This window comes from Dipodomys spectabilis, unplaced genomic scaffold (genome assembly GCF_019054845.1).
Source record: "Dipodomys spectabilis isolate Male_0828 unplaced genomic scaffold, ASM1905484v1 ptg000549l, whole genome shotgun sequence".
Classification (NCBI taxonomy): Eukaryota; Metazoa; Chordata; class Mammalia; order Rodentia; family Heteromyidae; genus Dipodomys; species Dipodomys spectabilis.
The window spans coordinates 322,744-349,388 of record NW_024871226.1 but is presented as its reverse complement, the minus strand read 5'-3'; the positions used below and the strand labels follow the sequence as shown (position 1 = coordinate 349,388).

Genomic DNA, 26,645 nt, shown 5'->3' with positions numbered 1-26,645 from the left:
AGACCAGGCTTTCCTCCTGAATAAAATCTGTGGGACTCTTGATGTTCGCCTTTCTGCTCTTTTTCTTTTCTCACAGAAAGTATAATGGTAACACAGATGATTTCTGTTCTTGGGGGCACTTCTATGCCACTGGTGGAGAATTAGACACTAATAATTAAAAAGTGCCATGTGCAGGTTGGCTCATGCTTATAACCCTAGCTATAAAGCAGGCTGAGATCTACACAAGACTCCATGTCTGAAATAACCAGCAAAAAGTAGGGCTGGAGGAAAGGTCCATATTGTAGACTATCAGTTGAGCAAGCAAAACGAGGAAGCGCCAGGCCCTGAATTTAAGCTCCAGTTTTGCCATAAAATGTGTTTGTTTCTCTCTTCCATCACTGTTTTTGATTTCTTTTTTTTTTTTTGTCGGTCGTGGGGCTTGAACTCTGGGCCTGGGCGCTGTCCCTCAGCTCTTCAGCTCAAGGCGAGCGCTCTACCACTTGAGCTACAGCGCCACTTCCGGTTTTCTGGTGGTTTATTGGAGTTAGGAGTCTCACGGTCTCTCCTGCCAGGGCTGGCTTTGAACCGCGATCCTCAGATCTCAGCCTCCTGAGTAGCTAGGATTACAGGCGTGAGCCACCAGCGCCCGGCTGTTTTTGATTTCTGAACCTCTTGTCTTGTATGTAAGCTTATCTGTTTTGGGAAGGTTAAGGAGGAACACAGAAATGGTGGGACAAAGAGTGAAAAAACAGCAGTTAAACTCACTAGACACTATGTTGAAAATTAACTATACAACTTGTGTGGGGGAAGGGAGGTCAGGAGGGAAAAACTAGGAGAAAATGAGGGAAGAGGTGACACGGTCTAAAAGAAATGTACTCATTACCTGACTTATGTAACTGCAACCCTTCTATAGCACCTTTACAATAAAAATGTAAACAATAATCTATGTACATATGACCATATAAAATGATGTTAAATGAAATGAATCCCAAGATAGGAACACACCTTGTTTTTTCTTTCTTGCTATTGTTTTTAGTATCTAAAATGTACTATGTAATTTTTTTGTTTCTCTTGTATGTTCTTCCCCCACGGTATAACCCCTGTTTTTACTGTATTTGATATTGGTGCCCTGCATCTTGTATATTTTTCTAATTTGGGGAGGAGAAGGGAAATAACAAAATGCTGAAACAAGGATATAGGTTGATCCATTGTAACAATGAGATGTACAAGACACTATGTGGAAAAGGAACTTTACAACTTGTGGGGGAGGGGGAGTGGGGAGGTAGGGAAGGAAGGGATGATAGGGGAAAAACAAATGAGGAGGTAACAATGTTCAATAGGAAATGTACTCATTACTTACTCATGTAACTGTAAACCCTCTGTACACTATTTTTACAATAAAAAATATTATAAAAGGTTCTAACATAAATTTAGCAAAATTCAAAAACAACATAAGCAATAAAAAACAAGAAAGCCTGGTGTCAGTGGCTCACATCTGTAATCCTAGCTACTCAGGAGGCTGAGATCTGAGGATGGAGGTTCGAGGCCAGCCTGGGCAGGAAAGTCTGTAAGACTCTTACCTCCAATTAATTACAGAAAAAGCTAGAAGTGGAGCTGTGGCTCAAGTGGTAGAGTGCTATCCTTGAACAAAAGAAGCTCAAGGATGGTGCCCAAGCCCCGAGTTCAAGCCCCGGGACCAGCACAAAACAAGAACAACCACAAGGACACAGATGAAATCATTCCATACTGTGGCAAGTAATATAATGGGGGAAAAAAGCTATGTGAGAGAGGAGGAGGAAGTATGGAGCGTAGCTAGAGAGAGGAGGCATTTTTTTTTTGGTTGGTCGTGGGACTTGAACTCTGGGCCTGGGCGCTGTCCCTCAGCTCTTCAGCTCAAGGCGAGAGCTCTACCACTTGAGCCACAATACCACTTCTGGTTTTCTAGTAGTTTATTGGAGATAAGAGTCTCACAGACTTTCCTGCCTGGGCTAGCTTTGAACTGCGATCCTCAGATCTCAGCCTCCTGAGTAGCTAGGATTACAGACATGAGCCACCGGTGCCCAGCTAGAGGAGGCATTCTTTAGTTACAATTTACCAAATGACAAAGGGCCATGCAAGGGAAGAGTCTTCCCAGGAGAAGGTCCCAAATCTGTGAAGCAGAAAAACCTTTGAATGTTCATGGAGGATAAATAACAGGCAAGTGTGATGAGAATTCAGAGGGAGAGGAAAATGAAATATGGCCAGTGAACCGGAGTCCGGATCAGGTAAGGAATCACAAAATGTAGGATGGAGTTTAGATGGATTCTCTGTAAAATAGAAATTCAGGAATTATGATTAACCTTATATTATTTGTGACTATGACAGATGTTGCTTTCTGCTATACTATTGGTAAATCGTATTTATTGGTAACATTTTCAGCAGCTACTATGACAAATGTTCAAAATCCATAAAGCTAACCTGTTTAACTACATGCGCTATTTGCAACGTAACTAGTGGCCATAATCTGGCTAACAAACACTAAAACTAAAGGAAAAGAAAACTTATCTGAGATAACACATTTGGAAGATAAATAAAAAGAGGGAAAGCGATGAAAGAGAAACTATGTGTACCTCTGCTCGTTCATTTCTTACACTTCCACTGAGCCCAGCAAGAGCTGAGGTTGTGTTGGGTACTTGTGTGTAAGCAAGAACATTCTCCAAAAGGAAATTAACTGAGGTCCAGAAAGTCAAAGGAAAAAAATCAAAGTCCTTTACAGATGGCAAGATAATATTGTTTTTAGAATTATCCTTTCAGAGAAAGAAAAGAAGTGATACTGATATTATTCTAAAATTTCCACAATGACTATAAATTGACATGTTGGTCCAAAAGTGAGTTTAAAAGCTTATGAAGTTGCTTTTAGAGTACATGGAAGAGAGAAGCAGCCTATAATTCACTAGCCACTCCAATGAGCTATCTTCAGGTTAGATAATCCTCACTTGGGGAAAAGTTTATACTTGACAAGATGCTTTTTTTTTCTTTTGTGCCAGTCCTGGGGCTTGAACTCAGGGCACCATTCCTGACCTTTTATGCTCAAAGGTAGCACCCTACTACTTGAGCCATGGCTCCACTTCTGGCTTTTTGGTGGTTAACTGGAGATAAGTGTCTTATGGACTTTCCTGCCCAGGCTGGATTGGAACCATGATCCTCAGATATCAACTTCCCAAGTAGCTAGGAATACAGGCATGAGCCACAGCTCTAAGATGCTTCTTATAATTGTATCAGAAAACATACAAAGGTAGGAAATCTAGGAAAGGCTGACAAATATAACACTTTGGCTTGAAAGGATTTAATGTTTCATTGTCAATTGGGAAGAAATATTTGCTGAAACAAGAACTTTTCAATCTGCAGAATGCAGGTATTCATGGCCTTCCTCAAAGAACTACAAATGCATTTGCTTAAGCAAGCAGCAGACATTAATATATATTAATATACTAAATATTTTGGATAGACAATCTAAGATAATGAAGATTTTGAATTATTAAAATATATATGGCAAAAAATTTTGACTACTATTTAGTCACAAATACTGTGTAAGACTCGGGAATAAAATGAAGATAATACACATTGTGATGGGAAAGGGAATTCAGCGTATACCTTCACATTTCATTTGTAGCAAAAAATGAATTAAATATGGCCATCTTGATACATTTTGGGGTTTTAATAAAACCTCTTACCCGGAGCCCATGGAAACGAGGATTACTGTAGAAAAGCTTCATCTGCTCAGACGGAAGTGGTCCTAGCACCTTCTGAATAGTAAAAAGTTGGTCAATTTCACTTTCTCCAGGAAATAAGGGCTGTCCATCGCTAAGCTCACCAAGAATACAACCCACTGACCACATGTCTACAGACTTCCCATAGGGAGCTCTGAAAAGCAAATGGAAAGATTACCTTGGCAATTGAATAAACACAACAGTTTAACAAGTTCTAAACTATTTTGCTTACATTCATGATTTAAAGCACATTGTGCATTTAAGGGATTAAAGGACATTAGAAAAAATGAGACTAAAATAAGGAGCTACAGTTATTCCAGTAAATGTTCAGAACACAAGTAAACAACCATACACTCATACAGGTAGCAGTTTAATAACAACTTAATATACACTAATATGATATCTGGGTATAAGTTGAATATGAGTGGCTTAATGAACCCTAATAGAGTACACATGTTTGATGAGTAACATTTCACTTGTGAATGAAATGTTCCCAAGAAACATATTTTCTAAGTAATTTATACTTTAGCTCTCTAAATGTCATTTAGAGACCTTTTATTCATTTTAAAAATCTGGTTTAATAAAATGTACTAATGACTGTATTTCTTTTTTTTTTTTTTCTCCCCGGTGGTACTGGGAATTGAACTGAGGCCGTCACATTTGCTAGGCAGGCACTCTACCACATAAGCCACACCTCCAGCTCCTTTTTTGCACTGGTAGGATCTTGCATTATACCTGGGCTGGGGTGGGCTGGGCTTGGCTGGGTTGTGATCCTTCAAATTGTGTTTCCCCATATCTTTGGGGATTACACTCCTGTGCCACTGTACCTAGTCATTGTTTGAAGTGCAGTATAAAGAACTTTTATGCTTGGGTTGGCCTTGAACAGCAATCCCTGATCTCTGCTTCTCAAGTAGCTAGGATTAACTCTACCCAGTGACTCTTACATATCTTTTAAAATGAATAGTGAATATCATTTAATCTTTTGACTTATTGTCACAATTTCTGATAATTAAGATTATATTATTTACCTGAATATAATTGACCTCTTCATATAAGTTCAAAGTACATTTTAAGTTTACTTAGGGGTTTCTAGCTATCTTTTGGGACCTGAGGTTATCAGAGGGCTTTAGGAGGAGGAAGAGAGTTGCTGTTAAAATTGAGGCTATAAAGGAAAATCTAGGTATCTCTAAAACAGTTTTAAATCTGTACTCTACACTCTGGTGTCAAATAAAAATTATTTTGTTAACTAAGAAGGCATATATGCACACATACATATATAAAATGTTTCAAACATAATCTAAGCTTTAAGAAAGGAAAACAAAATAAAAATAGAATATCTGAAAAATGGAAGAAAATTCTAGAATATTATAACTCTATAATAGAAATATTAAAACATTTACATTAAAGTACTATTAACATACAAAATGTTTCTAACATAATCATTGCAACAATATGTCGGTATGATCTCATTTTCATCCCACAAAAACCTATATGAGAGAACCTTATAAAGATCTTTTTGGTAGTTTACTAAGGAAGGAATGATTCTGATCTTCCCTTCATATGTGTTTGAGAGAAAGAAAAACATGTTTTGTGGTGTAAGATGGAGAAACCTGTGGAAAATGTCCATATAGCCAAAACAAACTAACTTTCTTCAGCCATCTGTTCAAATATTTTAATGCAGCTCCAACTATCTTGAATATCAACAACAAAGTCCTGAGAATTTATGAAACATGTAGATTCTTAATGTAAAACCAAATATTGATTTTAGTGTATTTTTTATACAAAAAGTGTGGTTCCTCAACTAGTACTTGAGAATCTTTTAATTAGCAATGTTCCACTTAGCTCAAGTTCATTGCACTGTTCTCATCTGGTATTGGCAGCTACCAAATATCCTTAAGCAGAACCTCAGTTTCTTGCTGGGTATTAATTAGGCAGCAAAAATTCTCAGAAGGCTCAGTATACAAGACTGCCTAAGAAGACATTTCCTCAGTGTGATCCCATAGACAAAAATCATACAGTAATGAGTCTTTATAACTTACATGAGAATTTGGATATGGTTCTAAGAATGATCTACTTCATGTTCCTTTCTCCCTCCCTCATCCTCTTCTCTTGCAATACTGGGATTGAACTCAGGGCTTCATGCGTGGTTGGCAAGCACTCTACCACATGAACCATTTCCCAAATCACTTTCTTTTGCTTTTCTGTCTTTCAGATGATGTCTGTCATTAACTTTTCTGGGACTGTCATTAAATGTGATCATCTTATATCCATTTCCTGAGCAGCTGAGATTACAGGTATGTGCCACTACTTAGCCCATACTCATTTCAACATTCAAACCCCAATCTCAAGAGGGGCATAGGGAGAAAGAGAAATAGACTCTGTAGGTGTGTGGGGATTAGTGATAGGGGATAGTTTGGCAGAGAGGGTAAAGGAGGTTGAATACTGTCAAAATAGATAATTTACAACTAGGCAAATGAAACAAGAAAACCTGTTGGGGATACCATTTTGGAGGGGGGAACAGGTAGTATGATAGAGAAAGATTGATTGGAATACAATGTAAACACATATGAAGGTATAATAATGAAATCTTCCCCTGTGTAACTAATATAAACCAACAAAAATAAATCCCAATCTCCCCTGCTCCAAAGAATAATAACTACACATTCCAGTGAGCCCAGAAAGGTACCTTAAAAACATAGATAGACACAAAGAAAATTAATCTATTGTTGAGAAGTCTGAAAGCAAATACAACCTAATGGAAACAATTTTAAGAATACTACAACTTAAATAATTAGAGCATGCCGGGCACCAGTGGCTCACACCTGTAATCCTAGCTAGTGAGGAGGCTGAGATCTGAGGATTGTGGTTCAAAGCCAGCTAGGGCAAGAAAGTCCATAAGACTCATCTCTAATAACCACCAGAAAACCAGAAGTGATGCTGTTGCTCAAGTGGTAGAGCGCTAGCCTTGAGCTGAAGACCTGAGGGACAGTGCCAGGCCCCGAATTCAAACCCCACGAGCCCCCCCCCCCAAAATAGGTAGAGTATTATTATCATTATTATTTATTTTGCAAGTACTAGGATTTGAATTCTAGCCTTGGCACTTGCCTGGCTTACTTGCTTAGCTGTTGCTCTACCACTAGAGCCATGTCTACAGTCTGGCTTTTTGCTGATTGTTTTGTAGCTAGAGTCTCTGACTTTTCTGCTTGGTTTGGTTGGGTTGGAACTAAAATCCTCTAAATCTTAGCCTCCTGAGTAGCTAGGATTACAAGTATGAGGCACCAGCACCTAGCTGGTAATAACTAATTATCTGGGAGAGAGGATGATTACAGGCCACTTCTTAGGCTCTAAAGTTAAATGCATTACAAAAAAAAGAACCTATCACAAGACTGCTGGTGTTAACAGAAAAATGACAGAACACTGAAAGTTCAATAGTAAACATAAAGTGGATAGATAGGAAGATGTTGCCAAAAATAAAATCATGAGTGCAGTGCTAATTTGAATAGCCATTCACTACTAAACAGGACTTACACTGTTCAGAAAAAAAATATATAATTGGTTCCATGTGTCTAGATACTTAGTATTTGTTGAATAAGTGAAAAAAAAGATGCAAGATGCAAGAGCAGATAAGCCAGAATGCTAAACTATATGGATAGTCACATTCTAAATGTGAAATATTTTTAGCAAACATGTCTACAAAAATTCCTTTCATTTCTGTATGCATGTCCCTTTTCTAATTTGGTTCTTTAATTTTTCCCATCCAGGGGTAGGACTTATTTCTCCACACTTGGAATAAGAGCGTGGCAATGAAACATGTTTCAGCCAATAAAGCAAAATAGAGGCTTGGAAAGCACCTTTGCTTGGGGGCAGACCTTGTTGCTGTAGCTAGAACACTTAGAAAATTGAACTAGCCTACTGAAAGATAAGTCCCTGTGGATTAAAGATGGTCTGTTCCACCTGAAGTCCCCTATACAAACCAATCCCTACGGGGGACACTCAATCTACCCAAATGCCCCCAAGAAAGACAATCATTCAGTTGAACTCAAATTACTGACACACAGAATCATGAGTAAATAATGGAGCTGGTTTCATAACATTTACGTTTTCAGGTAGTATATTACAGTAAATCTCTAATTAACATTTAATTAAGTAAAATTCTTATTTTCCATAGGTAATTGCAAAGTCAAAGATCAAGAAATATGTAGAGGCCACTCTACTTTGGGAAAGTAACTTACCCAAGGAGAAGTTCTGGGGATCGATACCATCTGGTGGCCACATACTCTGTGTAGTTAGCATTATTGCCTTCTGAGAGATTCCGAGCAAAACCTGAAATAGTAAATTCATGTTGGCAAAATATTTCAGTGCTAATAGACTTTAAAAGAACATCGGGGCTGGCAAGGTGGCTCAGTGGTAGAGCGCTTGCCTTGTATGCATGAGGCCCTAGGTTCGATTCCTCAGCACCACATAAGCAAAAAGAAAAAAAGCCAGAACTGGCACTGTGGCTCAAGTGGTAGAACGCTAGCCTTGAGCTGAAGAGCTGAGGGACAGCACCCAGGCCAAGAGTTCAAGCCCCATGACCAGACCCCCCTTCCCCAAAAAAAGAACATCAAAAGAAAATAATGACTGATATTGAATGGGTTGTTTATTATTAATGTCCTTGTTATCTAAAAAAAATTACTAGCTTTCATGTCAATTAAAATTTGCTCTCTTGCCAGGTACCAGTGGCTCATGCCTGTAATCCTAGCTACTTAGAAGGCTGAGATCTGAGGATCGCAGTTCAAAGCCAGCCAAGGCAAGCAAGTCCATGAGACTCTTATCTACAATAAAGCACCAGAAAACCAGAAGTGGCACAGCACCACTAGCATCACTAGGGCTCTAATGGTAAAGCGCCAGCCATGAGCTGAAGAGCTGAGGGACAGTTCCCAGGCCCAGAGTTCAAGCCCCATGACCGAAAAAAAAATTACCCTCTTCCCTATGCTAGAGAAATCCATGTCACTCTATCCAAAGTCACCCTATCCAAGTCCCTCCATAGTTTTCTAAGCATTCAAAGCTTAATTTCAAATTAGTTTTCTAAAAAGGCAAATATTAGAAACAAAATTAAGGATCCACTAAAACCAAAAGTCAAAATTAAATAACATTTTGTAGACAGTTATTAATTCTGCTACCTGAAACATGAATTGTATTTGTACATCTATTGGTGCTGATCAGTTTTAGCTATTATGTAAACGAATCAATGGCAGTACTAGAAACAAGGCAGGTCAAAAATTACTTTCATTCCCTGATGTCTCAGAAAGCATGTTACAGTAATCTTAATGACTTTACAGACCCCACTATAACTTCTGTCTCTCTTTCAAAAGGTTTTGGAGCCACATCAAAGTCACAAAATTGAGGCAGCAGAATAAATTCATTACCTAGCTAACTCACCAAATGTGGTATAATTTAATGATCAGTAGTTACAGAACTAAAACATTAAAATTAGGAGTAAAAATTAGATGTCACATTTGAAAAGCATATAATACTGTTTCATAAAATGAAACAGTAAAAAATAAAACAATCACAGCAAAAAAATCCCAAACTTCAGCCACTCAATAGGTCTTTGTAAGACATTTTGTAGCATTTGTAGCATTTGTCTTTGTGAATGGGGTTCTTCAAGCCAAAGGAAGTGCCAGCTCTGGGAGGGAAAGCAATTAGGAAGTCCTTGTTAGGGTTGCACAGGGTACAGATCACCTCATATGGTGCCACAGGAGGAACTTTCTGAGCATTTAAAAGTCTTCTCTTAAAGAAATAATGTTAACCCAAGAGTGTTTTTTCCTATTATTAGCCCTTCTACAGTATTTCTTTTGTATTTCTAACTTGTTTTATAATTTCAGCTGCCTTAGAGATTTAAGCAGAAGAGTGGCCCATAGAATCATAGAGGCAGAGTAAATAGTATATAAGGTGCAGACTTAGTGTTGGGTGGTAATCACAATTACCAACAGGAATTTGTTAGAGACACTGTTTCTTAAAAGCATAATGTCAAAGAAATGCTAAAATAAAGGTATTTTGGTATTCAATATTCCTTTTCATTTTTCTAAACTATTGTATAAAAATTGAAGGTATCTCAAGGCTCTTCTTAAAAAGTTACAAAGAACATTTAAAACATTTTCCCCTCAGGAGCTCAAGATCATAATTTCCAAATACTGAGTAAAATTGCTGAATTAGTTATATATGTCTCAAAATGTCTGAACAAAATGGGTCATACTACAGAGTGAATTCTTACAACAGTCTACTATAAGATGCAATCTATCTAAAAGGACCCAACTTTTGCTTAAGATAGAGGCTTATGTAGAGGGTTACATTGTATTTGTGATTGTAGTTGAATATATAAAAAGGGGGATGAGTGTGTTATAATTTTAAAATAACTAAAAACTCTTCCAGACACATTTAATCAAGAACTGGCATATCATACATCAGTTATCAGCTTTATTTATTGAACACACAATAGGAATAAGTGTTCTGGATATGGTTCCAGAACTGAACCTAGAGCAATTTCTATCAACATCTAAAATATTTTATCTTATTCATACTAGGAACCCATAGTGAGAGTTCCAAACAAACCCTTTCCTGGGATCATTAGGTGCTGGGCTTATTCATATATGCATATACATGTATTTACTTTGAATAAATTCTCATTAAGTCACATTTGCTAGGCTTTCTCCCACTTGAGCTATGTCACCAGTCACTTTTCAGATAGGGTCTGTTTTTGTCCTGGGCAGGCTCTGAACCATAATCTTCCTATCTATACCTCTATCCTTCATCTGGTTACTTGATTGAACTGTGGTCTCAACAACTTTTTGCCTGGACTGGCCTGGAACCATGAAGTTCTAAATCTTCTCTTCCAGAATATGTGTCACACACATGGCCAAATTACTTTTGATATGCATTTAAAAGCTATGTGCGAATTACATTAATTGTTTAAGTACTGAGATTTGATTTCTTTTTAACTTACCAAAGTCACATAATTTTAGAACCTCATTGTGGCTGATTAGTAGATTTTCTGGCTTTATATCTAGAGTATCAAGATTAGAAAACAATTAGTAAAAAATGTTCTAAGTTCTGCTGATTGACACATGGTATCTAATTAGAAATCTAGCATAATTTGAGTAGATAACTGTAGTGAAAAGCAGAGTAACACACTTCATGCTGGTATGTAAAATTTCAATTTCTTTCTTCTTAAAAACATGCAGACCACAATTTCAATAATTCAGACAAGAAGTACATATTGTAACATCTGATAAACATCTTTTATCTTCATCACTGTATCAATTTGTGTCTGGCTAGTATAAAACAAAATGCAAGAGAAGCATCAGAAGATAAAACTTGAAGACATTTCAAGGCTCTTCTAAAAAAATTACAAAGAACACTTAAAATATTTAGTAAAAACATATAGTAAAAAATGATGCTGAACAAGTGACTTCTTTTGATTATTATAAACTGTAGATTGTGGCAGTAAAGGAAAAGGTAAGACAGTTTATGGAAATACAATCATGGCCTTATACAAATTTAGTCATGCCTATAACCTACAGACAATGGGTACTTTTGACTAATAGGGAGGAAAGTCAATAGGTGAAGACATACATTGGAGACTGCTGATCTAAGACACAATGAAAGATGAGTTCCAATAGGGACAATGACTTAGGGACCACCTATAAAGCCTGATTCTGAGTTGGTTCACATTAACTGGTATACTTGCAGGGCCAAAAGGCTATGGAATTGTTCTTTTGCCATTTCTCCTGGCCCCAAGTAAGTTGCAAAATTGGCTTTGTTGAAGTCTTTTATATATTAGGCATTTATTCATTTTGGAGAGGAATGGCTATACAGACAGAGATCTCACCACAACACCCAAATAAATTTGTGATTGATCCTTTCAGTGTACAAAGGAATATTTGGACAGCAAATGACTTCTTAGATCTTATACTTGAAAGATGTATTTAAATTTAAATAGAAATATTCTCAAGATAATAAATACTTTAGCTTTTTAAGTGTTTTCTTTAGTATCTTACATTTCAAAAATTCCACACTCACCTCTATGGACAATATCATTCTTATGGCACCAGTGAATAGCTTTGATTAGTTGATAAATGTAGCTTTTCACTTTTTCAGGTGGAACTCCATTTGGCATTTCTTCCAATAATTCAAGCATATTCTAAAAAATTAAGCAGGCCCACTTTATATTAATATTTTTAAAATGTTAGATGATTCAGCCAATAAATAATATTTGTTATTTTTGTTTTGTATTTTATATATAACTTAGTTCATAATGCACCAGGATACAACAATAAATCAAGGTTCCTTTTTTTTTTTTTGCTGTTCGTGGAGCTTGAACTCAGGGCCTGGGCACTGTCCTTGAGCCTCTTTCTGCTCAAGGCTAGCACTCTACCACTTGAGCCATAGCATCACTTCTGGCCTTTTCTGTTTAGGTGGTACTGAGGAATCGAACCCAGGGCTTCATACATGCTAGGCAAGCACTCTACCACATTCCCACCCCCAAGGTTCCCTTTCTTAAGAAATGCAACTTTTACTACTCCTCTATACTGTTCCAAATAATAACTGTGTACTTTTTACTTCCCTTAAAGCTTTCAAGTATCATTTTAGGATAATTTCCTTTGCAGAAATTCAATATAATGTGGAGAAATAACAATATCATGTATAAAAGGGGGTGGATCATTTTAATTTAGTATGCAGTATATTTTTAATAGAACCTTGTAATGAATATGATAGAACTTTGTAATAAAGTAATATAGATATTTCTGTTAAGAGGCTTGGAAACTACTCTAAAAAGGAAACAATTCCCAAGATTAGAAATGATCGATATATTTAGTGTAAAAATTAAAATAAGTATATTTTTTATAAAATAAGTTTTATAAATTAGATAGGATATGCTGTTGAAATAACATGTCGACCTCAAACAATTCAGCATTCAAAACTGTTAAAGTCAGAGACCATTCGAAATTCATGTTTTTGTTTTGTTTTGGTTAGTAGTAGGGCTTACACTCTGGGCCTGGGCACTGGCCCTGAGCTCTTCAGCTCAAGGCTAGGGCTCTACCACTTGAGCCACAGTGCCACTTTCTGGTGGTTTATTGGAGATAGTCTCATGGACTTTCCTGCCTGGGCTGGCTTTGAACTGCAATCCTCAAATGTCAGCCTCTCGAGTAGCTAGGATCACAGGCGTGAGCCACTAGCATCTGGTGTCCCGGGAGTATGAGAGAAAAAGAGAGGGAGAGAGAGGGAGAGAGAGAAGAAGAGAGAGAGAGAGGGAGAGAGAGAGAGAGAGAGAGAGAGAGAGAGAGTGTGTGTGTGTGTGTGTGTGTGTGTGTGTTTGTGTGTAGGTACTGAGGTTTGAACTCAAAGCCTCACACTTGCTAGGTAGGCACACTACCTCTTAAGCCACTCTAGTAGCCCAATTATTCAAACTTTTTGTCAAGCAGAAACTTCACTTAGCCATATCCCATTAAATTTCAGATTAAGCAAAGTTTCTCCTTTTCTTCCTTAAAGCACAAGGAATAAGGCTCAAAATAGCTTATTGTTTGCAAGTTACTACACAGAACAGCAGTTCTCAAACTGTGGTTTGGGGATCTACAAGGGTCTTAAGAGATTGCAGAGGACCCTTGAAGTCAAACTACATCAGTTGTAACACTCAGGTGTTTGCCTTTTCCTCTGTGTTGGCATTTATACTGATGGTACAAAGCAGCAATGACTGCTCTCTTAACATATTAGCATGATTCAAGGGAATGAAATCATCAATTAGCCCTCTCCATTAAAAAAGAACAAAACAGCAATTTTAGTTAGGGATGTTCTTGATGAAGGATGTTACTTTGCTAAACTGCAATTCTTGAGTATTCATCTTTTTAAAAAATCTGCATGATAAATCCACATAAAGCACTTCTGCTGTGTATGTGCCATCTGAATCCTAGTTGTGGTTCCAAGCAAAGCACTGGGTTGATGGAAGATGCAGGCTGAACTAGCTGCTTCTTATGACATCTTATTTTTAAGTTAGAAGAATACCTGACTCAAAACATACTTATGTTAATATTAATGGCTTATTGTTGCTATTTTTAAATGATTTTGGGGGAGGGGTGCTAAGGATAGAACCCAGGATGGGCCTTGCTCATGCTAAGCAAGTGCTCAACCCCTAAGCCATAACCCAGCCTCTCAAATTAGTATTTTATATTGCTCAGCATGGCCTTCTAAATGAGAAACAAACAGATAAAAGCCACACAAAAAGTTGTAGGGACCCTCAATAATTTTCAGAGCATAAAAGATTCCTAATATCAGACAGGTAGAATACTAGTGCTCTAACACATTGTATTGAAAACAAAGAAATCAGTTGTGTTTATCTTCATACCTATTTATAACAGATGTACTTATTATCTTAATATAACTAAATAAATCAACCAATGGAAGTGTTTTTAACAGGAGTTGCCATTCCCAAGAAAAGAAAGTTTAGTTTCTTGGGAAAGGCAACTCCTGTCTCTTACCTTTGGTTAGACATTTGTGCTTTTCCTTTATAAAACATTAGCAAGGGACTAGTGTTAGTAGTGCTAAGCATAAATACTGAAAGACTCTTTAGCAAGACTGTTCTGTGATTTTCAGCTTCACTTTAAGGATGCATTAATATATGCATTAATAACGTATGTTAATAAAGACCAATCAGAACTTCAACCAAAAAGGCAACATGCAAATGGCTTTGACATAACTCTACAGAGTAGTAAATGTATATGTATGAAGCAAAATATTTAAAGAATGTTTGCATCATCTTTTATGTTTTTCCACTTGAATCATCTTTTCCAATTTAACAAATATATAAAAGGTGCCAAATGCACAGGAAGAACAGGAGGTATCCCTCACTTGATGTTCTGTAGGTTCTTTAGCGCCATAAATACTAGCCCTCCATAGCCATTCTTCTCTTAACTCCACAGGAATAGTTTTCAATTGAAGACCTAGCAGCTCAGAATGAGGAGTGGACTTGTGCTCTGCCTTGTAGCTAGTGGGACCATGCAACTACTACATCTTGTCCAATGGGATGTGACAGTTGGCGATTATACTGTGAAAGACAAGGGGAACATCTCAGGAGTAGTGGAGCAAAATGGTAGAAGCAGCCAGCAGAAACTGCTCTCATGATTGTGGAGCACAGCTGCCATCCAGTTCTACACTGCCTACCTTTTTATTTGTATATGAAGGAGAAACAAACTCCTTTTCGTTTAAGGGACTGTGATCATGAGTCTCTGTTACCAGCCTTGTATATTTTATAGTCTTTCTCCTCTTAAGACTTACTGTGGATTATTAGGCATTGCCACTGATGTGCAGGTGTGATGGTTACCTTCCATCTAAGAACACAGGGGCAAGGAAAGAAGCCCAGGAATAAGTTCTGGTAGCAGTTCTGTCACATCCTAGCAGAGAGATCTCTGAAATTACTTTTCTCAGTGAGAAACAAATACACAGAGGTATCTATCCATTTGTTATACTAAATTGTTATTTACCGTGAACAATTACCATAAATAGAACAGAAATGGAAAAAAAAGACATAATGAAACACCAGATTTTCCAAATTTTATTATTTAGCAGTAAAAACTGCAAACTGTGTATTTGTAACAACTAAAAATTAAGAGCTTCTGATTTTCCCTGCAATCCTAGTATAGCAATCCTTTTCTTAATATCTTTCAAAAATACCAACAACTTTAGTTTCATTTTGATAGCGAAAGTACTTCAGGGGAATACTTAAGATAATACTGAAAAAAAAAAAAACATGAACCAAATATTGGAAAAGAAATGTAAAAGCTGTGGTTTAAAATGACAGAGGGCTTTCTCATATTTTCCAGTTTCACTAGTAATGATATTACTATTTTTATTAAAAATAGAGTCTGTAATGGCTAAGTAAATTTCAAGTTGCATTAGTGGTCACCTTGACAACACTGGTTTCCATTTGATGATGACAATGGAAATGACACCTTGTCATTCAGGGAATAACAAGCACCTGAGTGCTGACTTGCAGCAAACCTAACCTTTTCAGTTTCAATTCAAATTTTTAATAGCATAGAAAATCAGCAGTCACCAATTGACTCAGGAACAAAACTTTCAAAAGGCTCCGCTGGTCTAGTTTCTTCTGTTATTCTAACCAGTCAAAACCAACAGCTGCAAGTCAGCTGCAAAGACATTCTGAGACACCTAACACTGTTTACTATAACATACATTTTCCATTAGGTCATGCCATTAAGATTGTTATTAGTAAGTTGATTTTTGTTGTTTAAGTGCTAAGACAAGTGTGCAGTCAACTGGAAAAAAATGCATGTCTTCTTGTTTTCTCTTATGCTCTCAATTCCTTACCAGTGGTCTAATCTGCTGCATTGGAGCCTTACCTCAAGCCTGTTAGCAAGCCTGTTTCTTCTCAAAGAAAACCAAAGCACAGGCAGTTCATAAAAGACTGACTGACTCACTACCCTAGTTCTAATACAAGCACCTAGCCTGTGCTGGTTTTGATCTGGTTTAAACCTGTATGATCCCATACCACCAAGCTTAATGTAAATAAATCAAATCTAGAAATGGTTTGTTGGATGTAGATTCTGAGACTTCAGAAGCCATATCAGTATACAGTAAGATTATGATTATCGGTGTATTATTAAATTGTAAAAATCTATCTAAATCTGTTTCAGGACTTACAATGATTATGAAAAATGTTTTCATCGTAAGATCCTGAGATTAAGAATACATAACAAGTCATACTAATTAATAATACTTTCTTTAGCAAAATTACAAATAGCCCTAAATAAAAGATCCAGGAAGGTAGGCAATTAATGACTTACTTTTTCAACATATTCAAATACCAAGTATAATTTCCCCCTCCGACGAAAGGCTTCCTTCAGCTCCACAATGTTTTCTTGCTTGAGAGTGCGAAGCATTTTAAGCTCTCGTAAAGTCGTTTCCTTGACTTCTTCATTTTCTGGAATGTAAACAATGGTGAAAACAGAAAAATTAGAGCTTTCAAACTACTGTTCAAAGAATTTTAAGAACATTGAAAACATCCCAATTTTACCTCCCACTTTTGAGTACTTCTACTTAAGAAGCCCATGAGTGGAATGTTAAATTACACATTTTTCTTGTTGAAAGGACCAAGAATAAGAAACTAAAAGAAAGAAAAGGCTTATTTGACCAGCATGAACCTGATTTTCTGCTTTTATTTTCTTGTATTCCTTGTTACAAAGCATATGTATAAAAACACAGATTTATAGACAAAATATATGTGTTTGCTATCATTTTAACTCTAATACGCTATACAGGGGAAGAAAGGGGTAAAAGGGTCATAAGAATCAACCATGTAAGTGTGCAGAAGAGCTTCTTTGCAGAAGAGCTCTTTGCAGTTAGCATCTCTAGCAGTTGATGTCTTAAGGTTGGCTTAAAGGAACATTTTATTCATTAGGCTGACTGTGAGTCACATCGGTGAGCAAAGGTCATGTACCAAGCATTCACAATACAACTCTCAGCCAAATTGCTGGGAATTCTGAGTGTGTCTGATCTTCTTCCTGAACAGCTGCTGTTCTGTATTCCTGCTGCCTTCCTGTGGCATGTCCATCTGTCCATCCCAGATGGGATAGCTGTTCTGGGACGGAGAACTTATGCTGAACCAATATCTGCTCTTCCATACCATCAACTTCACTTGTGATAACCTCCAAAGACATGGAGGAAGGACAGAAATTATTAACTTCAATGGATTAATGGGCAGGAAAGTGTAGAGCTAGTATTTCATTTTAAATGAGTGTTCATAACAGCATGAGACATGTTCATATGTATGTGTAAAGGTACATGTTAATAATCCTTCACCTGTAATTCTCAAATCACCAAGAGTCTAAAAAACTGAAACCTTCCCTAAATTTGTGCCAAATTCATTTAAAGGTAAAACTGCATTGACATGAGACCATGTTTAACCCACTTAATGGGAATGTTCATTACTACTTGATTATAAGGTGTTATATAATATGCCATATTTCCATTCTAAAATCTCAAAATTATGAATTCCAAAGCACATTTGTCCTCAAAGTTTAGGAAACCCTAGCTTAAGAGGTAAATTGTGTGACTCTCAGTTTCAGGAATGTCTTCAAGTATAGAGTTTGGTGATAGGGGTGAGAAAGTCTTTTTTAAGAAGACATGTTTGCTAAGTAAGGTACACTAGATAGAAAAGGTTGAATGCAGAGCTAGCTAGCAAGGTGGCTCAGGTCATTGAGCACCTGACCAGTATGTGCACAGCCCTGGGTTCAACTCCTAGCACTGCTAACAAAAAAAAAGGTAAAGAAAAGAGGGGTAGGGAAATAAATGCAGAAAGGACAGTGAGAGGAAGAATTCTAAGTGCAGATTAAGGAGTACTTCTCAGATTATTTTCTATTCCAGTTCCCTCTTTAAATGCCCTTTCAAACTGAATTTTAAAAAGAGCCTGTAATAGAAACAAGGGTTTCAAACACTGGTATATCAGAAACAAATGGAACATAAAAGTCAATACACCTTTGGGAAAAGGTTACATAAGGGAGGTATTCTACTTCAGCCAGAAAATTGTTGCAGATTGCAGGAACACTGACTAGGAAAGGATTTAGATATTGCCTATGGGGAAAACAAGAACTAGTAGGAGGGAAGGCAGTAGCAGCAGACACAGTAAACTGTCACACCATCTATGGAAAGAACATGGCAGTGGATCTCATGTGGCAGAAGGAAAAATGGGTGAGATGCAATCAGAGGATGTCTTGAAGGAGCTTAAAGAACTGTGATGGGACAGCTGTTGGTGGTGTTCTATGACTGCTGGGACAAAGTGGTGATGAGATAGAAACAATGGACACTGACTTGCATGTGAGAATTTGAATTTACTATCCCTTAATCCCCTCTGACCCTGGATGTTTCTATAATATGTGACTATGGAAAAAGGAGGATTCAGAAAACACAGTAGTTAGGGTCTTGTGTCTATGTGTTTGTGAACAAAGTTCTTAAGTACATCCACAAGCTACGTTGGAGCAGGATACAACAGTTGCTACAAAAATAAATGCTTGGTGAATTCCTGGCATATGAAAAATTAATGAAAAAGAGTACTTTATTTTTGATCAGTGACGGTTTCACTTTTGCTAATGGATGACCAAATCAGAATGGCCTTAGTAGAGCTGAGGATGTGGCTTAGCTTGCTTAATGTTCACAAGGCCCTGAAATCTATTCCCAACACCACCTGCCACAAAAAGGCCTTTATAGAAGGAACACTGGGGCTGGGAAGTTGGCTCAGTGGTAGATCGCTTGCCTTGCATGCATGAGGCCCTGGGTTCAATTCCTCAGCACCACATAAGCAAAAAGAAAAAAGCTGGAAGTGGCGCTGTAGCTCAAGTGCTAAAGCGCTAGCCTTGAGCTGAAGAGCTAAGGGACAGGGCCCAGGCCCAGAGTTCAGGCCCCACGAACGAACCCAAAAAAAAAAAAAGATAGAAGGAACACTGGCATAAAACAAAAGAGATTTAGATTTTGGACCTAGTCATGTAAGTAACTAGTGTTGTGACATGTAACTTTGGGCAAGGCAATTAATTATTCATCAGTAAAGTAAGTAAATAAATGTCCTTCAATCAGGCACCAGTGGCTCATGCCTGTAATCCTAGCGACTCAGGAGGCTGAGATCTACAAGATCAAGGTTCGAAGCCAATTGGAGCAGAAAACTCTGTGAGATTTCATCTCCAATTAACCAGAAAAAAAATGTCATCCTCAAGGTGTGGCCCAAATGGTAGAGTGCTGGCTGTGAGCAAGATAGATGAGTGAGAGTAAGATCTAGTTCAAGCCTAATACCAAGCACAAATAAAATAATTGCACCATCCTCAAATTCTATGACCTTTCTAAAACTAATTATGTATGTTTTTTTTTTATTAAAATCTTACTGATTGCAAGCCTAAGCCTCACTAAATTTGGATAATTGTTACATATACATAATTGGAAAAAAACATACATATGTAATGAGAACAAAGACAAATGATTAATGCCCTTTCAAAATGAAGTGCACTAAATCACTTAGCAGGTAGTACCAAAACAAATTAAACTGAACAGCATTTGGGGGGCCTTCTTTACTTTATGCTCGTCTGAGATATTAAGGTTGGAGTTAAGTGCTTCACCATTTAGTTTGTAATGACTGGAAATAAGGCAGGAAATTAAGTTAGTAATTGGTGAAGTGCAAGCAAAATGTGCACTCATCATTACTAGGAATAGCTTATATTATTTTTCTAAGTGCTTTACGCTTTTATCACAAAGTGCTTACACTTTGTGGTAAAAAAAAATCATGGCAATAAATAATCAGATGACAGGGAAAAGGAATGCACATTCCACTTACACATGCTTCTCTCCTCAAACAAATAGAAAGTAGGAAAGCATTTCAATGAAGCAGCTTTAATAAGTGGTAGCACAGCCTACTGAAATGGGCACAAAAACCTGTGTCTTCTAGTTGACACAATCCTTGTGTGTTCTTGTAAGTTAGCTCCTCCAGTTCAGAAAAGAAAAAAAAACCTAAGGCTAGAAGTATAGTTAACTTTCTCAGGGTGAGTAGACTGATGATACATTCTATCTAATAGCCTATCTAATATGCCATGCAGGGATTTAGGTAGCATTAGGGACACAGTGAGCTTTGAGGACTGTGTCATAAACACCCAGATTCAAGAGTAGACTATATTACTAGATGTAGCCACTTGACTTGTTGCTAAAGGCAAGTGGCTAAGCAGGAAATAATGGTAGAAGAAAAATTCAGATGTTCTAGGGTCTGTATTTTAGTCTCATTTAATCACACGCAATCTCATCATCTGTGAATTGGGGCTGAGGTTATTTGGATTATTCTGTAGGTCTCCCCCAGCGCTAAGCAATACTTCTATATCATACTTGCTAATGTGCATGCTGAATGACCTTTCATCACTTACCACTGAGGGGGTTTAATGAAGGCAGGAGCAACTCTAACAAAGCTAGGTGCAGATAAATGTAATTTCACTGAGTGAGGACTAAGTGACATGGTAGAGAAAAAGGATTAGGAACAAATAAATCTGACCTACTTTTATAGGCTTACCGATGAGGCAAGTTAACACCTCTAAAAAACAAGAGAAACTCACCAAAATAAAAGGTAACAATTTTAAGAAGCTAGCTCATAGGAGCAAAGGAAATTCAAAGATAAGTCAGTGATGAAAAGAAAAAATCTAAAGATGAGCAGAAACTCTCTATTGTAACTATATTTAAAGAACTGTGGGCTTGGGAAAGGAATCCTGGAATAGCTGTAACCTACTTTATGAAATCACAAACGACATTTTATATAGCCAAAGAGGCCCCCCAAACAGACCTTTAAACAGATATATTGTAAAAGAAAAGTCATTCCATCCTTGTACAAAACCATAGGGGTACCATGTGTGATTCAGGTTTTTGATTGAAGAAGGAACATCAGCAGCAGGGCCATTAATGTGGCCAGGGAAGTTTGAACGCTGGTGCTACTATTTTATATACCAAAAAGATGAGAGCTCTTCAGTCTTCAGAGATGAAGATCAGTAAAAGTGAAGCAGAAATTTATGAAATCAAAAAAAGTGCAAAATAGTCACCAAATCTTAAGAATCCCTGAGGTTTGAAAGAGACCCATTTGGGACATGAATAAAGAAAAATAATAATAATCTACAGGAAACATAAGCAGCAGCAGAATATATGATATAAAAGCAAGGATACAAACTACTAAATATGGACTGTTACACAGCTCCCTGGAGTGAGCCTCCTTGCCAGGTACCAAGGCCCAGTGAGGAGAGGATCCCTTCTCATCCCATCATCTAAATTTTCAGGAAAGAATGAAAACTCCAAAAGGGTAAAAAGGCTAAAAAATTCTCACCATGTTTCCTAAAGTAAAGGTATGTTTTTAATTCTTACTGGTCCAAATCTATCTCACTGAAATCAATTGGAAGTTTAGTTTCTCAAGCAGTTTTCCCTCTTTCTAGTGGATATAATTATTCTCATTCTCTTATTTTTTAACATGCATAGGGTACATAAATAAATTGACATTTGGGTTTATAAAAAAAATCAGTGCTCTTGGATTAGTTAATAAATATGGGTCAGCAGACATTTGTATGTGTCTATGTGTAAGAACAAGCCAACAGTGATAGGTTTTTAAATGAATATCAAATCTCATTGAAGAAAATTGGAGTTGCCAAAAAGGTAAGAAATTATACCTAAATTAATAATTATACAGTCTATAATGTACCTTTTAACCAAATAATCTCTAATATTTTTACAATCTATGGTCATTATATAAATCTAAATAATGAGCAAACTAATTCAATGGAGACATCTGATTGAGTATTTAGTAGTTAATGTTTTGTTGTAGAGACTTACCTTAATGGACAAATTCATAATTATGTCATTCAGAGAGTCACTAAGATTCATTGTCAGAGACCCCAAATTTATGATGAAGTGTCAGAAGTAGAAATCATTAGAATAAGAAAAAATAAACTAATAAAGTGCTCACAGATAAAAATTTCTCAGTCCTGGAGCTGGAAAGGTGGTTCCGTGGTAGAGTGCTTGCCTTGCATGCATGAGGCCCTAGGTTCGATTCCTCAGCACTACATAAGCAGAAAAGTTGGAAGTAAAGCTGTGGCTCAAGTGGTAGAGCACTAGCCTTGAGCTGAAGAGCTGAGGGACAGCACCCAGGCCCAGAGTTCAGGCCCCACGATCGACAAAAAAAAAATTGTCAGTCCTAAATTTTTTTGGATTGAACTTACAGACTTTGCATGTGAAACATGTAGTCTACTGCTGAGTTTTGTTTTGTTTTTGGTGGGTCATGGGCTTGAACTCTGGGCCTGGACACTGTTGCTCAGCTCATCAGCTCAAGGCCAGTGCTCTACCACTTGAGCCACAGCACCATTTCTGGCTTTTTCTGCTTATGTGGTGCTGAGGAATGGAACCCAGGGCCTCATGCATGCAAGGCAAGCACTCTACCACTGAGCCACCTTCTCTGCCCATCTATCTACTGCTGAGTTTTATCTCAAGTTTGTATTCCTCCCTTTTTCTATCCGAAATGAGTGTAAAAATCTTTCAGAGAGAATTATAGGCAAAGACACTGATAAATATGATTTGACAGAATTGTATAAGCTAACATCTAGAGAATAAAGACCTGAAAAGAAGACAGAAAAATGAAGAAAAAAAACTGATAAAACCTCTTACATATATATTTTCTGTGTGTGTGTGTGTGTGCGTACGTGTGCGCGCGCGCGTGCTGGTACTAGGACTTAAACTCAAGGCCTGGTGCTGTCACTTGGCTTTCTTACTCAAAGCTGGCACTCTACCACCTGAGTCACACCTCTATTTCAGCATTTTTGCTGGCTAAGTGAAGATGGGAATCGAGTCTCATAGGCTTTTCTTCTCACCCTGGCTTTGAACTGTGATCCTCTAAGTCTCAGCCTCTAGTTAAGTTAAGATTACAAGTATGAGCCACTGGTTCCCAGCTTAAATATATTTTGTCTGTGTGCCAGTTTTAGGGCTTGAACTCAGGGCTGGACACTATCCCTGAGCTTTTTGTGCTCAAGGCTAGTGCTCTATCACAGCACCATTTCTGGCTTTTGAGGTTTTTTAGTAGTTAATTGGAGATAAGATTCTCATAAACTTTTCTGCCCCAGCTAGCTTTGAACCATGATTCTCAGATCTCAGCCCCTGGTGTAGCTAAGATTACAGGCATGAACCACTGGTGCCCAGCTGAAATATACTATTGATAATTCTCTTTATTTTGTAGAAATTCATTGACCTAGTGTATAATTTATTATAAGACCCGACTTTCCTGTTACCATTATAACCTAAATTATATTAACTATAAATTTATATTTACAATTTTAGTTTAACTTGTCTTAGTGTCCCAATATAATCTTTTATTTTCTAAGAAATTATGGTTCTCATTTTAAATAATGATGAATTAGTCTTAATAATAAGAATCTTTTCAACTAAAGTCTGCCTAAAAATGTAGCCTCAAAAACGTTTTATATAACATGAGTGCTCATTGCTCACACCTATAATATTGTTACTCAAGAGGCAGAGATCTGAGGATCATGGTTCAAAGCCAGCCAGGGCAGGAAAATCTGTGAGACTCTTACCTCCAATTAACCATCAAAAAAGCCTGAAGTGGAGCTGTAGCTCAAGTAGTAGAGCACCAGCCTTGAGCAAAACAAAATCTAAGGGACAGTGTCCAGGCCCTGAGTTCAAGCCCAAGTACTGAGACAAAAAAAGTCTGATACACATTTGTGGATATATTTGACTTTAATAAGACAACAAGAGATTATAGTCTTTCAAAGCTGGGTGAGGTAGCACATGCCTGTCATCTCACCCAGTGACAAAACACAAAGAGGATCACAATCTAGGTTGGTCTAAATATAAAGCAAGACCTTATTTTTAAAATATGTAAAAAGGGACTAGCAGAATAATTAAAGTAACAGAATGCTTATTTAGCAAGAATGAGACCCTAAGTTCAAACCTTAATATTGCCCCCCCCCCAAAACCTTACAAACTGAAGTGCTTTATTTTAAACTTTCTTGTCCATCACGGAGCAATTTTAATACTCCATTTGAAATAGTCTGGATGCATGTTCATCCAGTATGGTAGGTACTTTTCTTGAAAAGGTTTTATTCTACAATGAGTGATTCTGAATATAAAATCACCCCCTCCATACTGCTTTCCATCAATCCTTATATTCTTGATTAGAAAATGTGAGGAAATGCTAATAACCAATACTGAAATCTTTCACACAGTATTCATTACTTATGTGACTGCAGAGTATGTACTTCAAACCACCCTTTAATTATAATTTATGTGGAACTATTACAGATAACTTGACTCCTATCTAGCCTTTGGAGCAAGATTTTTAATGTTGTTTGTATCCTAAAATACAAACTAATTGTTCTAAAATCATGGCATATACAAAGATTCACATAGAAGGAACTAAATACTGCAAAGCAAACCCTGATAGTAAATAAGCTATAATTACTTCCTGAAATTATGACTTTAAAACCTTAGGAACAGCAAAGTCCCAAATAGTCTATGCTTTATGTTTACAAAATATAGAAGGGGGAAAATACATACATACATATATATATATATATACCTTCACAGTCCTTGAATTTCTTGATTGCCACAATTTCATGTGTTTCCTACAAAGAAAAAGGCAAAAGGAAAGTCATTTTCCAATGTTTTTTCCAACTGGGGATCCCAATTGTCCAAAGGACAGAGTAGCAAAAATCCTCATCTGTAGCTGCCCATTTCTTGGTTCCAAAATTGTTTCTTATTATCCTTCAGACATTTTCAAAGACGGAGAGGAGAAAGGAAAGAAGGAAAGGGGCAAAGAACACAGATGGTGATAGAACATGCATGAATCATAAACCAGAAGTGTCAATGTCTTCAGGCTACTCAAAAGTTCAGGATAAAAAAGGAACAAAATAAGTATAAAAAAGACTTAAAAATATTCGCATAACCCTTGCTAACATTTTGGAATATACTTTTCTAGTAAATTTGTCTAAATATGAATAATATCATGTATCTTCTTGCATGGTATTTTTATTCACTTGATATTATATAAGTAACATTTTGACATGCCAGTAAATGTTTTAAAAGCACTATTTTTAATGGTTGGTTACTTAACCAGTCTGTTAGTGCACATACTTCAACATCTACACTTTTATTTCCATTGAGTAAATTCTGTAGTGATAAAATTGGTTCAAAGGTATAATGTTAAAGTCTCCTAATATATACTGTCAAACTGACATACAAAACACATCATTTCACTGGGCGCTGTTGGTTCATGCCTATAATTCTAGTTACTCATGAGGCTGAGATCTGAGGATTGAGGTTTGAAGCCAGACTTAGTATAACAGATCCTAGAGACTCTTCTCTAATTGGCCAGTAAAAAAACCTGGAAGTGGAGGTGTGCCTAAAGGGGTAGAGCACTAACCTTGAGCAAAAAGCAAAGGGACAGCACCCAAGCCCTGCTTTCAAGCCCCAGTACTGGCAACATACACACAAAAATACATCATTTTACAATTACCTTTAGCAGTATATATCAAGTCTACAACCAGTGGCAAACATGGTTATTTCAATCATTTTCAAGCACTTTGGAATTTTAACAATTTCTTTCCTTAAATCTTACTCTCTTTGTGATTTAATATATGCTATGAAAAGGGAATGTAGATTTAATATAATTATTATATACTGAAGCAATTTTTTGCCATGCATTTTTAGTTCTCTGTTATAGCCATATCTGTCTGTCTGTGCCTATCTATCTATAGTCTAGATTTGTTTTTAAGAGTTTTGTAGTCTAGTGAAGGCTACTGGTCTGTTCTTATGACAGACCCAGTTTAAATTACTGGGACCTTAAACTTTCTAATTAGTGATTTTATAGATCCTGATCTTCTTACATAACTTCATTAAATAGATTTATTTTTGAGATTAGGTTTTGGCTGTTCAATCTAATTAATGATTATATAAACATGAGCTATTATATTTTATCTATATCTATCTACATATTCAGTTTGCTTCTGTTTACAATACCACATTTTCTCTAAGTTTTTACATATTTGAGTGCTCAAGTTGTATTAATTTTTGCTTCATCAGAATAAATGACTTTCAAAGGAAGAACTACTATTTTCCTTCCATCTGACTTCCTCAAACATGTACAGCAAGTGTCAGGCACATAATTTTAGGGAAAGAAATCTTACATTCTTACAGATTCATAATAAGCTTCTAGGTACCATAAAGCCCTAGAGATTTCCATTTACATCAACACTGTAAATTTACATGCTTATCACAACAACTTTAAACGGGATAGGAATAAAGCGTCTTGCAACAAATCCATATATTAACTATTTTTTCCAAAAGAAAGTAAATGAAAAG

The 26,645-nt window shown here is 36.8% G+C and overlaps 1 protein-coding gene across 1 annotated transcript in view; it reads right to left on the bottom strand.

Annotated features, from left to right (window-relative positions):
• Cdkl5 (cyclin dependent kinase like 5) overlaps positions 1-26,645 on the bottom strand; it is a 155,660-nt gene that overhangs the window by 42,189 nt on the left and 86,826 nt on the right. Inside the window, exons 5-10 of the mRNA XM_042670408.1 lie at positions 24,865-24,910; positions 16,565-16,701; positions 11,790-11,910; positions 10,714-10,773; positions 7,961-8,051; positions 3,693-3,882 (exon numbers count right to left, since the gene is read on the bottom strand). Coding sequence (XP_042526342.1) covers positions 3,693-3,882; positions 7,961-8,051; positions 10,714-10,773; positions 11,790-11,910; positions 16,565-16,701; positions 24,865-24,910 — 645 coding nt within the window. The remainder of the gene's footprint in view (positions 1-3,692; positions 3,883-7,960; positions 8,052-10,713; positions 10,774-11,789; positions 11,911-16,564; positions 16,702-24,864; positions 24,911-26,645) is intronic.